The sequence below is a fragment of the Danio rerio genome, chromosome 18, assembly GCF_052040795.2.
Source record: "Danio rerio strain M-AB ecotype USA chromosome 18, GRCz13ab, whole genome shotgun sequence".
Classification (NCBI taxonomy): domain Eukaryota; kingdom Metazoa; phylum Chordata; class Actinopteri; order Cypriniformes; family Danionidae; genus Danio; species Danio rerio.
Window position 1 is genome coordinate 54,267,501 of NC_141038.1, and position 17,500 is coordinate 54,285,000.

At 44.1% G+C, this 17,500-nt stretch overlaps 2 protein-coding genes across 2 annotated transcripts in view; both read left to right on the forward strand.

Annotated features, from left to right (window-relative positions):
* The window catches only part of shank2a (SH3 and multiple ankyrin repeat domains 2a), a 71,330-nt gene that overhangs the window by 10,037 nt on the left and 43,793 nt on the right, over window positions 1-17,500 (forward strand). The gene's annotated exons all lie outside the window — the stretch shown is intronic.
* rap2b (RAP2B, member of RAS oncogene family) lies at window positions 514-3,115 on the forward strand. The gene is given in 2 exon segments (NM_001001729.2): window positions 514-1,909; window positions 1,970-3,115. A coding segment is annotated over 1 exon segment (549 nt). The 5' UTR covers window positions 514-763; the 3' UTR covers window positions 1,313-1,909; window positions 1,970-3,115.

A 17,500-nucleotide genomic window follows, 5' to 3' on the forward strand; every position in this document is an offset into this window, starting at 1 on the left:
TGAACCGCCAACTTATTCAGCACATGTTTTACACAGCGGATGCCCTTCCAGCTGCAACCCATCACTGGGAAACACCCATACACACTCATTCACACAAACACACACACACACACTCATACACTACGGCCAGTGTAGTTGATCAGTTCCCCTATAGCGCATGTGTTTGGACTGAAACCGGAGCACCCGGAGGAAACCCACGCCAACACGGGGAGAACATGCAAACTCCACACAGAAACACACACTGACCCAGCTGTTAATAAAATACAATTTAATGGGTAATTTAATAAATAATCTGAATAATACTAAGTATAATTGCTGTTTTTCCATTAGTGTGAGGGTTGGGCTGGGGAAGTCGTTAATAAAATGCAAATAATGTTTAATTTAATAAACAATATAAATAATTCTCGTTAACTTCCGGCCGCAGCTGTATCCCTTCCAGCAGCAACCGTCCACACCAGAGGAGCGGGGTTTGTGCGGCTGCGCCTTTAAGACGTGATGACGCAAGAGAGCGTGACGTGCCGTCGACTGTGGGCAGGAAGAACGCGCGCGTGTGATCGCATTGATCGCTCCGGTTCAGACGCGGCGCAGCTCCAGCGGGAAGCGCTTCTGATGCCGGCCCGGGGACTCCGACAAGCCCATCACCAGCGCAGAGCTCCAGCGAGCGCAAGCGGAAGCCGTACACCGGCCTGCGGGCGCGCCGACACCGACTGACGGAAGCACAGAGGCGTGTGCGCGCAGAGAGAGAGAGAGAGAGAGAGCGGCCATGAGAGAGTACAAAGTGGTCGTGTTGGGCTCCGGTGGCGTGGGCAAATCCGCCCTCACCGTGCAGTTCGTCACCGGATCCTTCATCGAGAAGTACGACCCGACGATAGAGGACTTCTACCGCAAGGAGATCGAGGTGGACTCGTCGCCGTCGGTGCTGGAGATCCTGGACACCGCGGGCACCGAGCAGTTCGCCTCCATGCGGGATCTGTACATCAAGAACGGGCAGGGCTTCATCCTGGTCTACAGCCTGGTCAACCAGCAGAGCTTCCAGGACATCAAGCCCATGCGGGACCAGATCATCCGCGTCAAGCGCTACGAGCGCGTGCCCATGATCCTGGTGGGCAACAAGGTGGACCTGGAGGGCGAGCGGGAGGTGAGCTCCGGGGAGGGCAAGGCGCTGGCGGACGAGTGGAGCTGCCCCTTCATGGAGACCTCGGCCAAAAACAAGGGCTCGGTGGACGAGCTCTTCGCGGAGATCGTGCGCCAGATGAACTACGCGTCCGCGCCGAACGGGGACGAGCAGTGCTGCTCCTGCGCGATCCTCTAGCGGCCGCGGCGCCGGCCCGCGCGTGCACGCTCTCCCGTTGCCATGGTGAGTGACAGAGAGAGCCGTTAAACAACCGACCGACGTGGACGAACACCGAAAACTTCTGTCAGCGAGCAGTTCAAGACCCCGATCACCGGGGAAAACCGACCGACGAGGACTTCTGTCAGCGAGCAGTTAAAGAGACCGACCACCGGGAAATACACCGCCGACTCTAACTCTGTTCATCCGAGATGAGGTGTTTAGGCCTTCAGTGTGTGTGTGTGTGTGTGTGTGTGTTACGGACAGCGCCTTAAAGAGACAGTTCACCCGTTTCTTCTCGGCCTGTAAACACTGACTTTCATTGTGTTTGTTTGTGCTGTGTGTGTGTGTGTGTGTGTGTGTGTGTGTGTCAGTGCTGACGTCACTCCTCAGAGTGTTTATCATGACAGCGAAACCGAAATCGCTTTTGAACAAGCTTCATTTATAGTGTGAACTGTTCCTTTAAGAGCCAAAATCAGACACACACACACACACACACACAGGCCAAACTGAAGTAATGCGGGTCATCATCCTTATGCTTATCTTATGTCTGAGATACTGAGGGTTATTCAGCACAGCTGTGTGTGTGTGTGTGTGTGTGTGTGTGTGTGAGTGTGTGTGTGTGTGTGTGTGTGTGTGTGTGTGTGTGTGTGTGTGTGTGTGTGTGTGTGTGAGACACATCAGCTCATGTGTGTTTACTGCAGAAACAGGATGCGTGAATACACTTCTGAATGCTTCATTTCTTGCACAGACAGATTGTTTCTCTTCATAAGTCAGCGGTGTGTGTGTGTGTGTGTGTGTGTGTGTGTGTGTGTGTGTGTGTGTGACTCTCATTATATGAATCAGCATTCCTCAGCATCTCGGATGGATGTTAGTAATTTCCCGTCTCCTGATGATGGGTCTCTTTAACTGCCGCAGTATTCCTGAAAGTGTCCTTGCACACGACTAGAACAGAACCAGAACTATTGAAGCAGTGTTTACATGACAGAGTACTTGAATGTTCTGGGATTATACATATGTGAACAGTGACGCATGGGGGGCTCTTGCTTTGCTCTCGGGGTCCTGCTGTGGTGTTTTCTCTGTATTTTATGTTGGAGGTGTTGCTGGATTGTTGATCCGCGTCTGAGAGCCGGTCGGTCGGTCGGTCTGCAGGATCGCTCCGCTGATGTCAACACAAGTGTCTTGCACTCACAACTGGAACTTAACCCCCTCCTCGACCCCCCAAAATCCAGCAGCGGAGGAGTTTTCTCTGCTGCACAGCGTCTGGCTCGCGGAGCGCCCCTCTGTGTGAACCCTGTTGCTTATTGTTGATTTGATTTGATCTTTCTCATTGTTGGAAACCACTTGGACGTCCACTTCCCTTCTCGGAGAGCGCACGAGGACTTTACCGTAGTAGCGCGAGGACGTCAGCGCGTCGAGTGCCTTCACAAAGCTGAGTTTAGTGCCAACCGTCAGGAGTCTCACACCTACACTTTCTCAACGTTTACCCTTCTGAAGGCCTGCGCTCACGCAGAGCTGCTGTTTCAGTTGAGTTTTGGTTAATCTCCATCACAGGTACTGAAGAAGAGCCCCCAGACTCGAGCCCACACACACACACACACACACACACACACACCACTGTCTCCAGTATCTTCTTCTTCTTCTTTTGTTTTGTTGTTATTTTGATTTAACAAATGTGATGTACTATTCTAATCCGATTGTACGTTTGATTTCAGGCGAGCGTTTTACCCGCTGTCTGAGTGTTTTAAAAGAGACTTTTAATACATGCATTTTTAAAAAACTAAACCACACACTTTCTGCGCAGTTCTTTCGCTGGTCTGGTGTTTGTGCACGTACTGGCGTGTGTGTTGTGTTTGGATGATACTGTACTCGCTGTGGATGGTGTTCGGGTGGAGTTACAGTACGGCTCATGTAGCGGCATCATGTGACCCGAGCGTCACATTCCACAGCTGCATACTTCACTGTATGAACACTACACTGGCCCGTGCATCACACACACACACACACACACACATGCGCGTGCTTCTTCTTGTGAAACAGATGTTGCGAGCGTTTGCTGGAGATTTAGAAATAGCCGATGTGTTTTTGGCTGTGTTGAGCGCGAGGCGTTGGCTGCTGTGTGTAATTACACATGTGTGAAGTATTCTTCTCCTCATTCCTGCGTCTCAGAGGCATAATGTAGGGCTTCAGCAGCAACGCTGCATTATTTTTGGCCAAACCTCAGAAGCTGAAGGTAATAGCGCTGGTCTTTGAGTGACTAGTGTCTCTCTGGGTGGAGAATTTGAGGTTCTTGAACACTGAGGATGGTGGGAGAGGCGCAGTCTGGCAGTTTGAGTTGTGCAACATTGGGAAGAGCTGACCCTGTTTTCTGCAACACACAGTTTGATGTGGAAATAGTTTTTTTAAATTGAAAATAATCTGTTATTTCGACAGAACGAACATTGGGGCAACTTCAATTACTTCATGATGCGTCTAAAATAGTTAAGCGTCTTCCAACTTACTGCAGAAAATGCTTTTCTTACTGTTTCTAGTGCAGATATCAACATGTTTCACTTGTCTTGTTTTCAGAAATAATGAGGCAATTAAGTTAGTTACGCCTTAACAAGCAAAATTCATTCATTCATTTTGTTTTCAGCTTAGTCCCTTTATTAATCAGGGGTTGCCACAGCAGAATGAACCGCCAACTCATCCAGCACATAAGCAAAATAATCTGCCAAAGTGATGTTATATTTACTTTTGACATGAGATTATTTCACTTCTTGCCAAAACTTGGAATATTATTCCTGAAAACAACACCGTAATCTTTGCTCATCTGGAAAAAGCTTCTTGATTTAAGAATTAGCAGATATTTACTAGAAACAAGACAAAAGCTCTTAAGTAAGACGATCATTTGCTGCAGTGAATTATTTAAAATCTTTTAAGTGTAACTCGTTGATGTTATTTAAGTTCTCACTGTTTCCGCATGCGTATATTGTTATCTTAAACACTGCTGTTGGTTAGTTTCAGTTTGGGCCTTCGCAATTTCTGCACAAGATTAAATGAAAAATAATTAATTATGTTAATTAAAACAAACATTGGATTAACTTAAGTTACTTCAACTTGTTACATCTAAAAGAACGACATATTTTGACTTCATTCAATTTCATGACAATGCATAATTTTAGGTGCATCAAAGTTTTCACAGCTTCACCTTCTTAACTTCAGAAGCAAAGTGTGCAGTATTGCATTGAATATTGACTATAAAGTTTTCTAAGACATTGATTTGGGGTGATTCTGATGGTCAGTGCATCTCCATCAAATATAATACTTCACCTACAAGCAGAAATGAGTGTAATGCACATAAATAAACAGCATTTTAAGTGTTCTGGGCAGCCTAGCAGTAGAAATAATCAAATGTAAAAGGGCAATGTTTAGTCCTCAAGTTAAATACAGTTTATTTATGTTTTAAAAAAAAGCTGCCTGTAATGAGCAGGCCTTGTGTTATGGACATGACATCACATCCTGTGCTGTTACTAATACCAGAACACTGATGCTGAAATATGTAGTCACTAAAATGATTGCATTTATTATTATCTCTCCTGTGAATTTTGTATTCATTTTCAAATATTTTTCAGGTGGAGATTGTTTTCAATGCATTTTTAAACATTAATTTCAATATTTTAAATCCAAAATCTCATTTCTTTTGTCTTTGCCATGGTAATTGCATAATATTTGACTAGTTATTTTGTATGATACTTGTTTTCAGCTTGAAGTGACATTTAAAGGCTTAAGAGAAAGATTTATTTGAGTAGCTAATAAGATTAAGTCTTACTGTTTTTACATTTATTTTTATATATATATATATATTAGCCAAACCAACAGAAATAAGACTCTCCAGAAGAAAAATAGAAAATAATTAGAAAAATGTCCTCCACTGGGAAATATTTGCCAAAACATTATTTCTGTATATATTCAGCAGACCTCATTTGACTGATCGCTGACACGTTTGATCCCGTTTAGTCATTGTTCACCCAGTAATGTTCGTTCTGTCTTTATTTCTTCACTCTTTGTGTTCTTCTACACCTGTTTCACTGGACATTTTCAGGCTTTCTGCTGGATTTAATTCTGAAGCGGAAGCAGAAGATCTTCCATTTAAAAAGCCATAATGTACAGTTCACCCAAAAATGTCAATTCTGCCCTCATTTCCTCTTCCTCAACTTGTTCCAAACCTGTTTGAGTTTCTGTTGAACACAAAGGAAGATATTCTGAAGAAAAAAACACAGACTCCCATTGTGTTTCTGGTTCCTATATTGCTCTCAATGTCTGCTTTTCTGCAGAATATCCTCCTGTGTGTTCAACAGCAGAAGCTAATGGTGTTAATGATAATATCAGTATTAATAAGAACATTTTAGAGCCGTTTTTCTTTGTTTATGAATATTAACACATGGTTGATTAACAACAACCAGCAAATACTCTTTCATTTGACAACAAACACACTTTACATTCCTTAACAAGAAGGATTAAATCAGAAAATAAATAAAGACAATTAAAAGCAGAGCAGGGAGGTTGGAGGAAGGTTGGGTTTTGCTTCTTTTAAGGAAAAACTCATTTAATTTTGAGTCATTCTTCAAACAACACAATATAATTGCAGATGTGTGGACTATAAACAAGGCAAATGTGTGTGTGTGTATATATATATATATATTCAGTGCTGTAACAAACTTTAAATCTATATTTATGCTAATTCATAGTTCACCTCCTCTCCATCAACTCTAGTGTTGTGTTCAGACACTGGGTTTATTTTGGTCTTGAGCAGGTTTTAAAGTGGCGTCTACTATTAAAAACTCATTTAGAACCTCATTCCGGTGGTTGGACTGCCAACATTTCTCCAAACATCTCCTCAGAATCATGCGTCAGTCGTGCGGGTTCATGATGAACGCTTATTTGGATGTCGGAGTGTGTTATGGGCATTTTAAAGGGCTGTTTGCCAGAGGAAGTGCCGTTATTCTCCACGGTTTCACTTCCTCCATCTCTCAGCTGATCTGTGGTCAGTGGGCGGGTGACTCTGCTGGTGTGTCATGTGATGCTGTTGCCGTGGTGACTGCCGTGTGAAGATTGTATGTTTTAAGTGGATTAAGAGCCGGGAGTGTGTTGATTCTTCAGTTGTGGCCTGTTGATCAGTGTGTGTGTGTGTGTGTGTGTGTGTGTGTGTGTGTGTTTAGCCAGGCCTCTGTTGGAGGAGCATTGCAGCACAGCTTGAGTGTATGTGGGTGGTGTTTGTGCATTTCTCTCTCGTTCTGTGGCTCTGATTCTCTGCTTCTCTTGTGCTGCTCTTTTATTGCTGCTCTCAGATCGAGTGATGCTGGAGTCGGTCTGTTTTAGATGGAATCATTACTGCTTTATTTACATAACTTTGAAGAAGAAAACTCACTTTTATAACACAGTAGTGTGTGTGTCAGGTGTGTGTGTATCTCCAGCAGCCTCTGATGCTCATCATGAGTGAACTGTGTTCATTATAATCAGACTTGATGCAGAAACACTGTGATGGACATTCTCCTGCTGTACCTGTCATCAGAGGGGGAAAGCCCCGCCCATTATTCTTCATCTCATTAGCATGTCCAGCAGGCCTGAGTGAGAAGCAGCCGTCTGTCCATTCGCCATTAGAGTGTTTGAGCTGCTGAAGATGATGTCAGCATAGACTAAGAGGATTATAGATGTGGAGTTCTAGATGAACAGAGACAGGAGAGACATAGACTGACACAAGCATCAACACACACTGATGCACACACACACCTGACCAGCGCTCACAACACACACACTGCTGATTTACAGCTGTCACTATGCTCATGCAAATGCATCTGAAGCTCCGCCCTCTTCTGAAATAAGCTCATTTGCATTTAAAGCGACAGTCACCAAAACACCACAATTAGGATCAAAGCCTGAAAGGGTCAGTTTCAGAGAGCTGGAGAACATTATCTGTGTGCTGTTCTCAGTTAAAACTCTCTCTCTCTCTCTCTCACACACACACACACACTCTAGAGACACATTTACATCACATACAGAGGCAGAATAGCTCTACTTTAAGTTTAACTAATGTAAACAGTCATTGTGTGTTCATGTTAGTATTAGATGAACTAATGCAGCATGTAGTAGAGTGTGTAAGTGATGCCACTTCTGTCAGTGTGTGTCTGTGTGTGTGTCAGTGTGATGTTGAGCAGGCCTGATCTGGGAAAACCCTCAGATTCCAGTCATTGTTGTCATTCCGCCTGGGCTTGTCTGCATCCCGATGGAGAAGAGCTTCAGACTGCTGTGCAAACACACTGATCCTGATGTGTGTGTGTGTGTGTGTGTGTGTGTGTGCGTGTGTGTGTGCGTGTGTGTGTGCGTGTCCACAGCTGCAGGCCCTCGGGTCATTATTAGATTATATATATTATATTATTTGTTTGCAAACTCAGAGAAACCCAAAGCTGAAATGAAAAGCTCAGCCATATCTCTGACACATCATCACCAGCAGCAGCGTGCATTAAAGATATCTTCACTAACACTACTTCATTTGGATGTCTTTAACTGAATCTGGCATGCTCGCACGTCACAATAATGTATTTACCAACATCAGCTAATATTGCATCAGATAATCTTGCACAGCATTTATTAATCACACTTCAACATTTACTGATGCATTATTATAATGATGATGTTATCAGTAGTTAATGCAGCATGAGTTAAGATGAACTAAAGATGAATGACTGTATTTCTGTGCTATAACAGATCAGGCAATACTGTAATAAATGTGTTGTTCATGTTAGTAAATGCATTAACTGATACAACCTTATTATAAAGTCTGACCTCTGACTAAAACAAGTAAAATATATATATATATAGATATCTTCTTAGGTCAAATGGAGTTTTTCCCGTCTGACATTTACTTTTATGAGCATGTTTTATGCTGTATTCCAGTTTTGCGCATGCATTGACACATTTAGCTGGACGTGACGTGTTTTTTGCAGATTCTGGCTGTAATCTCTGCTTGGTCTCTGGGCTGTGAGGTGTTTTTGTGACTGTGGAGTCCCTGAGTTTGAGAAAGCTCTGAAAAATCTCTTCTCTTTTGGGCTTTTCCCTTTTTTTCTGGAACAGTTTACATCTAGTGAAGGGACATTTATCCGTGTGAAGTCCAGAGTTTAGCGTGAACACTTTAACATGGCGTTTCCAGAGCACTGAGCAGTGTTGATGCTGGACATGTTCCAGTAAATATTGATGATATTAACATTAGCTGAGATGTTGGATGAGTGTTTGTTTATATTGTTAACCGGGGAAACCGGATTGTAAATGGTTACTAATCTGAATATTTTTATTTATGTATTGAGTTTAGTGTTCACCGCTCATATCAACAGTTTTAATCCTATTTGTTCAGTTGAAGACCAATTAAGATGTGTTGAAGCAAATCTCTCTTAAACAGTACTTTAGAAATAATTAATAATAATTCAATATTAATAAGGTCACATGGTGTCTCTGGCATCACACTGCCTCCTCACAGCACTCCGGTTGCTGGTTTGAGTCTCAGCCGGGTCAGTTGGTGTTTCTGTGTGGAGTTTGCATGTTCTCCCCGTGTTGGTGTGGGTTTCCTCCGGGTGCTCCGGTTTCCCCCACAGTCCAAACACATGCGCTATAGGGGAACTGATCAACTACACTGGCCATAGTGTATGCGTGTGTGTGTGTGTATGGGTGTTTCCCAGTACTGAGTTGCAGCTGAAAGGGCATCTGCTTTGTTTAACTTATGCTGGAATAGTTGCCGGTTCATTCCACTGTGGCGACCCCTGATTAATTAGGGACTAAACCAAAGGAAAATGAATGAATTTAATATAAATATTAATAATGTTCTCTTCACATGTTTTTTCTTTATTGTTTTTATTTTCATAAACTATTGCATTACATTTAAAGCCTTATGCTTTGTTATAAATATATCTGTGTGTGTGTGTGTGTGTGTGTGTGTGTGTGTGTGTGTGTGTGTGTGTGTGAGTTTCTATCTGCAGTATTGAGGATGTAGTGAAGCTGAAGCTGCTGCTGTGTGTTGTTCAGAGCTTCATGATTCAGATGTATTAATTAATTTATGATTATATGATGATGTAAATGACTTATAAACGGTCATGTGATCTGCTGAGGGTGAGGAAGGTCATGTGACAGCAGAGAACTCGCCATCTGACGCATAGCTAATAGAGTAAAGTCTGAGATCTCACACACTTTGTTTATGGGTTTCGATGAACAGGGAAGTGTCCTGTAATGCAGGTCTCTATTCTGCTGCCAGGAGTGTGTGTGAGAGAGTGGAGGGTGAGCAGACCTGTTCGTGTGTGTTTATGTGTATGTGTGTCTATGTGTGTGTGTTTGTTTTATTTAAGCTCAATATTATTCACCCCTTCAGCAATATTAGTGTTGGATTGTCTCCAGAACAAACCACTGTTATACAATGACTTGCCTAATTACCCTAACTTTACCCTAATTACCCTAGTGAAGCCTTTACATGTCACTGTAAGCTGAACACTAGTGTCTAGAAGAATATCTAGTCTAATATGATGTGCTGTCATCATGGAGAAGAGGAAACACATCAGTTATTAGAGATGAGTTAAAGTAAAGTCAGTAGTTGAGTTGGTTGGTTACTCTTTATGGATGCGTTACAGTTCTGTTGCGTTACCTTTTCTGACGTTTGCTGAGGCTTGATCTCTTTCAGAAGCTGGAGGGGTTTACTCTGTTTTTATAGAGGAGCTCTGTGATGAACAACACACTCTATAACCCTCATTTTCCTTTAAACACATCAGTAATACTGTAGGATAATGTTATCCTCTGAGAGCCTCCTGAGCCAGAGCTCTGCGTGCCGTATACACAGGTTAATGACTGATGACAGCAGTGTGTGTGCTTCCTTTAGTCTTATTAGCGCAGTAAATCAGTGTCATTGACACTATAGTCCCCTTCTCCTTTTCTTCATGTGTACAGAATAATCAGAAACTTCCAGCATTGCAGAAATATACACCAGAACCATCCTGCTCTCTGTTCCTGCAGTCCTCATCAGTGCTGGATTCAACATGGATTTAATTCAGCACTTTATTTTTTACAAGCTGATTAATTACACTAATAAGTAACTCAAACATTCATTTTCCTTCAGCTTAGTCTCTTATTCATCAGGGGTCGCCACAGCGGAATGAACCGCCAACTATTCCAGCATATATTTTACACAGTGGATGCCCTTCCAGCAGTAACTGGGAAACACCCATACACACTCTTATTCACACACACACTCATACACTACGGCCAGTGTAGTTGATCAGTTCCCCTATAGCGCATGTGTTTGGACTGTGGGGGAAACCGGAGCACCCGGAGGAAACCCACGCCAACACGGGGAGAACATGCAAACTCCACACAGAAACACCAACTGACCCAGCTGAGACTCGAACCAGCGACGTTCTTGCTGTGCTGCGACACCAGTATTACTCAATTTGTTTAAGTAATGAGGTGCTTTGCTTGGTAGAAAAGTCATTATAATGTAACAAGTGCTACTTGTAATGTGTTTCCCCCTACACTGTGTGTGTGTGTGTGTGTGTGTTTGTGTGTTGCTGTAAACACTGATGCTCTTCTCTCCTGCTGGTTCATCATCATCATCATCATCGTCCTGCAGTGGATCTGACAGTAATCTCCTGCCGAGATGTTCTTGCAACATTCTGGAGAATTACACATGAGCAAAAACACGCCTGTTTACTGCGCCACTCTACTGTGTGTGTGTGTGTGTGTGTGTGTGTGTGTGTGTGTGTGTGTGTGTGTGTGTGTGTGTGTGTGTGTGTGTGTCACTGTGGAAGTCTCAGATTAACTGGGTCAGAGTTTAACCAGCATCAGTTCATCACTTTTATATCCCTTTACTCAACTCTACAAAGGCTAAGCGTGAGAATATTCACACTGAAATCATCTCTATACTGCACACACTGATCAACCTTACTGGTTTCTATAGTCCAGATAAATCAGTCAGCATCTTCTAGAGACGAACACTAAATATAGTGTTGTGTTCAGCAATAATGAGTCAAATGAAGAGAGTTTCACCTAAAACAAGCAGAATAATCTGACACTGAGGAAGAGGAATCATGTTGGTTTTGACATCAGATTATTTTGCTTTGTATCAGCTTTCGGTAATTTAGGGCGGGGCTATCAGTCCTATAGGGCGGAGCTATCAATCATAGAGGGCAGGGCTGTCAATCAGAGGGCGGGGCTGTCAGTGTTTGTCCTGTGTCTGCTCTGCATTCATCAGTCCTCCTTTATTTAGTTGTCATTAGCTGCCTTCCAACAATCCATTTGGTCCTCAAAGAATGAAATCATGCGCTGCCCTTCATTTTAAAAATAATTTCAGAGCAGTTTTGAGTGGATTTTCATCCCAGTAGAGGAAAAAAGGACGAATTTATCTTCTGTGCAGAGTTAAATGAGCATGATCTCTCTCTAATGATCGAAACCTGATGCTCTGCTGCTTTCTGCTGCTGCAGTTCAGGGATTGACCACCGGTGGCGCTGCTGAGTCTCTGCACCTCAGTGTGTGTGTGTTTATGTGTTTATGTGGCAGATCACATGAGCCTCTGCTTCCTGTTGTTCCAGAAAGGAGGAAGTGCATTTGTTGCGACACTACTGTGTATGTGTGTGTGTGTGTGTGTGTGTGTGTGTTGTGAGATGTCAGTGTGAGCGAGTCTCTGCATGTGCTGCAGACTCACTGCTGCTGCTGCTGCTTTATCTGACAGATGCTGCTCTGGGATCAGTGCTCATACTAAAGTCAGATCTGAGATTTGCATTTCACTGGAGTGTGTGTGTGTGTGAGAGAGAGAAAGAGAGAGAGAATGTTTGAGTGTGTATATCTGTATATGTGTGTGTGTGTGTGCGGCGCTCTGTCAGGAAGGAAGGGTGTTTCTCCGAGTCTTCCTGTCTTCAGTGTGTGCTGTACGCTGCAGTTTCTCCTCCTTCAGCTCCTCTGCTGTGGTCTTCAGGTCAGTGTGAGGGTCAGGGGTCACTCGGGGTCACAGCATCACCATCAGCAGGAGGAGACGCACAGATGAAGAGGAGTGTACGACGGACAGTTCAGCAGTTACAACGTGCTCACAATCAGCAGAAGTGTGTGTGTGTGTGTGTGTGTGTGTTCATTACTGTACTTACCTCACACACACACACACACACAGTTTGCCCTCATCACATCTCATTAGCAGGAGTTTAATTACTATTAATCTGAGCAGACGACCCCTTCTGAGCTCATGATGGGCTGTGACGGACAGTCGGAGAGTCCAGTGCGCGTGTGTGTGTGTGTGTGCATGTGTTTTAGAGTGTGTGTGTGTGTGTGTGTGTTTTTGTATGTGCATGTGTTATAGTGTGTGTGTGTGTGTGTTTGAGTGAGTGTACATGCATGTATGTTTGTATATATGTGTGTGTGTGTGTGTGTGATGCTGAGTTCCTGCATCCTCCGGCTCTGCTGGTTGCCATGGTGATGAAGTTGACTCACTGTGAGTCTCCGCATCCGCTGTGGTGCTCAGCTCTGAGTGCTGCTAAATGACTGTAATGAAGAGTTAACACTGCGCTTCTCTAACAGAGAGTGTGTGTTTAGATCAAGACGAGGACGCTTCAATTGCGGAGGTGTGAACGGATGAAGATCATGTGGAGAAAATTCATTCCACACACACACACACACACACACACACACACACACACACACACACACACACAGCATTTCTAGTGCCAGTGACCCGTAACATGCTTTCACATGAAGGCAGTGAGGTGTGAATAACAGGATCTGCAACAGAAATCTACACAGGACAGGAGACTGAGCGTCAGAAATGTGTGAAATCTTGATATGACACACACACACACACACACACACACACACACACACACATTTATTTCACTCACTTATTTGCAATAGTTCACTTCTAAAACATGCCAATTACATGTGATGCGGTTTCCGGTTTGTGCATTTCTTCATTAGTTCTTCGTTGTTGTCTTGATAATAGAGATCATGAGCTGGGCATCATGTATGACCGTTGCCAGTGTCAGGTATGAGCCATATAGCAGTCATGTCATGTATAATAATAATAATAATTCCTTACATTTATATAGCGCTTTTCTGGGCACTCAAAGCGCTTTACACACAATGGGGGGGATCTCCTCATCCACCACCAGTGTGCAGCATCCACCTGGATGACGCGACAGCAGCCATTTTGCGCCAGACCGCACACCACACACCAGCTGATTGGTGGAGAGGAGACAGCGATGAAGCCAATTGGAATATGGGGATGGTTAGGAGGCCATGATGGACAAAGGCCAGTGGGCAGATTTGGCCAGGATGCCGGGGTTAAACCCCTACTCTTTTCGAAGGACATCCTGGGATTTTTAACGACCACAGAGAGTCGGGACCTCGGTTTAACGTCTCATCCGAAAGACGGCGCTCACTGAGCAGTATAGCGTCCCCGTCAATGTATGTACATATGTGGATAGAGAAGCAATACAGCAGACCTCTATGACCTGTATGTGCACCTCAGTTGATGCTATATGTGGATATATACTCGTACAGGTTTCTCCATGTGGGAAAAGCCACTTGAGCATTATTCTCACATTATTCCCCTACACTCCTACACACGATACTGAGGTCACCTCTTACACTCACTCAGTTTTGGCGGGTTACAGACACAACAATGGTGGCGACATGATCAGTCTTGGTAAATAGTCCAAGAGCTACAGGATCTTTAGAAGTTAATAATGGCCGAGTCAGCAGAAGCAGAACTAAACGTGTGCTGAATCCAACAAACCAAAAGTGCAACAAAGAGTTTCCCTGACTGATGAAGCACCAGATCAGCTTATAATGAGTTTACAGTGATCACACACACACACGCACACACACACAGCTGAAACTCTAGAAGCAGATCAGATGTCGTGCTGCTTGTGGAAGCGCTCTTTAATCCCGTGTTTGCTTTGGTAAACTCTGTCAGTAATGCAGGATTTACTGTCATTAAGTGTTTACTGTCGCGTTTAATTACATCATATTCAGGATCTGCTTCCATATGAACAAGCAGCAGCACGATAACACACACACACACACACACACACACCTGTTCTGGATTACGCTGAATGTGGACACTCGCTGGACAATGAGCTCTTGAAGTGTCACTAAACAAACACAACACACAGCTTTGGGCTCGATGTCACCGCAGGGAAGTGTGTCTGTCATTAATGCTCGCTACACCACGCATCAGAGAGTCTCCTGTTTAAATCTGATGACGAATGGACAGAAATGACAGCTGAAATCACACAGCTCACTGCTTTAATCCAACAGGCCAATATTTCCAGCTGAATATCAATGAGGCTTTTTGGTTTAAGTTGGGCTAGCAACCACTCAGCAGACCATAGCAACCACACAGGAGACCATACCACTACGCAGCTGACCCTAACAACCATCCCAGAGACCCTAGCAGCCACCCAGCAGACATTAGCACCACCCAACAGACCCTAGAAACCACACAGGAGAACATAGCAACCACAGAGACCATATCAACCACCCAATAGACCCTAGAAACCACTCAGCAGACTTTAACTACCGACCAGAAGACACTAGCAACCACCCAGCAGACCTTAACAACCATTCAGTAGACAATAGGACCACACAGCAGACTCTAAAAACCTCCTAGCAGACCCTAGCAACCACTCATGAGACCTTAACGACCAATCAACTGACCCTAGTAACCACACAAGACCATAGTAACCAACCAGCAGACCCCAGCGGTCACCCAGTAGGCTTTAACAACCAACAAGCGGATTCTAGCATCTACACAGGAATCCATAGCAACCAATCAGCAGACCCTAACAACCACCCAGCAGACCATAGCAACCATCCGATAAAAAATAGGATCACCCAGCATACCTTAGCAACCACCCAGGACACCTTAAAACCACCTATGAGAACCTATCAACTACCCGGCACACATTAACAACCACCCAGCAGACCCTAGCAACCACGCAGGAGACTATAGCAACCAACCAGCAGACACTAACAACCAGCCAGGAGACCCTAGCAACCAACCACCAGACTTTAAAACCATAGCAACTACAGAGAGCATAGCAACCACCCAGCAGGCATTAGCAACCTTGCAAGAAACCCTAGCAACTACTCAGCAGACCTTAACAACCATCCAGCAGAACCTAGCAGCCAACCAGGAAACGTTAAAACCACGCACGAGACCCTAGCAACCACCCAGGAGACCCTAGCAACCAAACACCAGACTTTAACAACCACCTAGCAGACCATAGCAACCACCAAGTTAATTTACTAAAGATATTGTCATTAAAAGTTTTACATTTCAATTTGGATCATTTAATTTCATAATTTGACTGCTCATTTGACTTGTTGAGCAAATATGGTTTTGTGCATGTTGAAGTCTGTCTGCTGTATTATTAGTGCACTTCTAAGAGCACGGAGGCATTGCAGATTAACAGATTAACTGATGCAGTCTCACATTATATTACTGAGACAGGAGCTTCAGCTATTGGGACAGCTGTCTCTTATTCTCCAGTCGCTCGCTGAACAACACTACATCTCGTCCCCTACTGAGTGCATATGTGGATTAGTGTGTATTTGAGACAGAAGCACAGAACACACCCATAATCCTCCGCTCACACAAGCTGGAACAAGACAACAGTGTCAGACCACAGCACACACACACATACTCAGTACTGAACTGTGTGTGTGTGTGTGTGTGTGTGTGTGTGTGTGTGTGTGTGTGTGTGTGTGTGTGTGTGTGTGTGTGTGTGTGACAAACACAAGTCTGTTAGTGACATATGCAAAGAAATAAATAAGACGCATTCTCTCTTAGAACAATAGTGCCAGCCTGGGCTTTATCTGACATTATTTACACACACACACACACACACACACACACACACACACACACACACACACACTCATTAGGGTCTCAGTAGAGTAGTTTGCAGGCCTGTAACTGAACCCAACCCAACCTTATCAGCTGCAGGCCAAAAGCAGAGCTGAGAAACACACACACTCACACACACACACACACACACACACACACACACACACACACACACACACACACACACACACACACACACACACACACACACACTCACTCACACACACAGAACACAGCAGAGGAGAATGTAGAGCTGAGGGTGTGTGTGTGTGTGTGTGTGTGTGTGTGTGTGTGTGTGTGTGTGTGTGTGTGTGTGTGTGTGTGTGTGTGTGTGTAAAAGTAAGAGAGAGAGATAGAAAGTGTGTGTGTTTGTTGTTATTGTGTCCATTTGTGAGAGAGTGTGTGTATGTAACTCTTGTTTCACACTCCTACAGTCTCACACATACACACCAACACCTGCAGGATACAATGATCCAAACTCCCACACACACTCATGCACACACTGAACACAATCACTGATACACACAAAGATGCAGTAAACACACATAACACACACACACACACACACATGCTCAGTTCAGGTGAGAGTCTGACAGGTGAGAGTGTGTGTTGCTTTCTCAGTTCAGGTCAGAAAGAAGAGAAGTGATCCTGAAGAACTGGTTCTGCCAACACACACACACACACACACACACCATCAGTCTGGATTCTGGACACACACACACTCACCTTTGCTCTGACACCTGTGTGACTCAGATTGTGTTGCTTAACATGTTGCTTACTTTTTTATCCAGTGCTGTTTATGACACACAGAGGAACACCATTGTGTGTGCGTGTGTGTGTGTGTGTGTGTGTGTGTGTGTGTGTGTGTGTGTGTGTGTGTGTGTGTGTGTGTGTGTGTGTGTGTGTGTGTGTGAGCGCGCGCATGTGGAAGCTTACATCACTGTTTGTGTGTTTACATCTGTGTCCAGATTAATAACATCTGAGCAAACACTGCAGGACACAACATTCCAGCGGTACACACACACACACACACACACACACACACAACTACACCCACACACACATTCATATAAAACACCAGGTCACTTTCACACTGATCACTGGGAAAGCATGTGATGTTTTTTTTCTGAAATGCGGAAGTGTGTGTGTGTTTGTGTGTGTGTGTGTGTGTGTGTGTGTGTGTGTGTGTGTGTGTGTGTATCAAAATACATGCATCTGATAAGCACATGTGAAGTTTGGATCGTCTCAAAGCCTTAACATTTGTT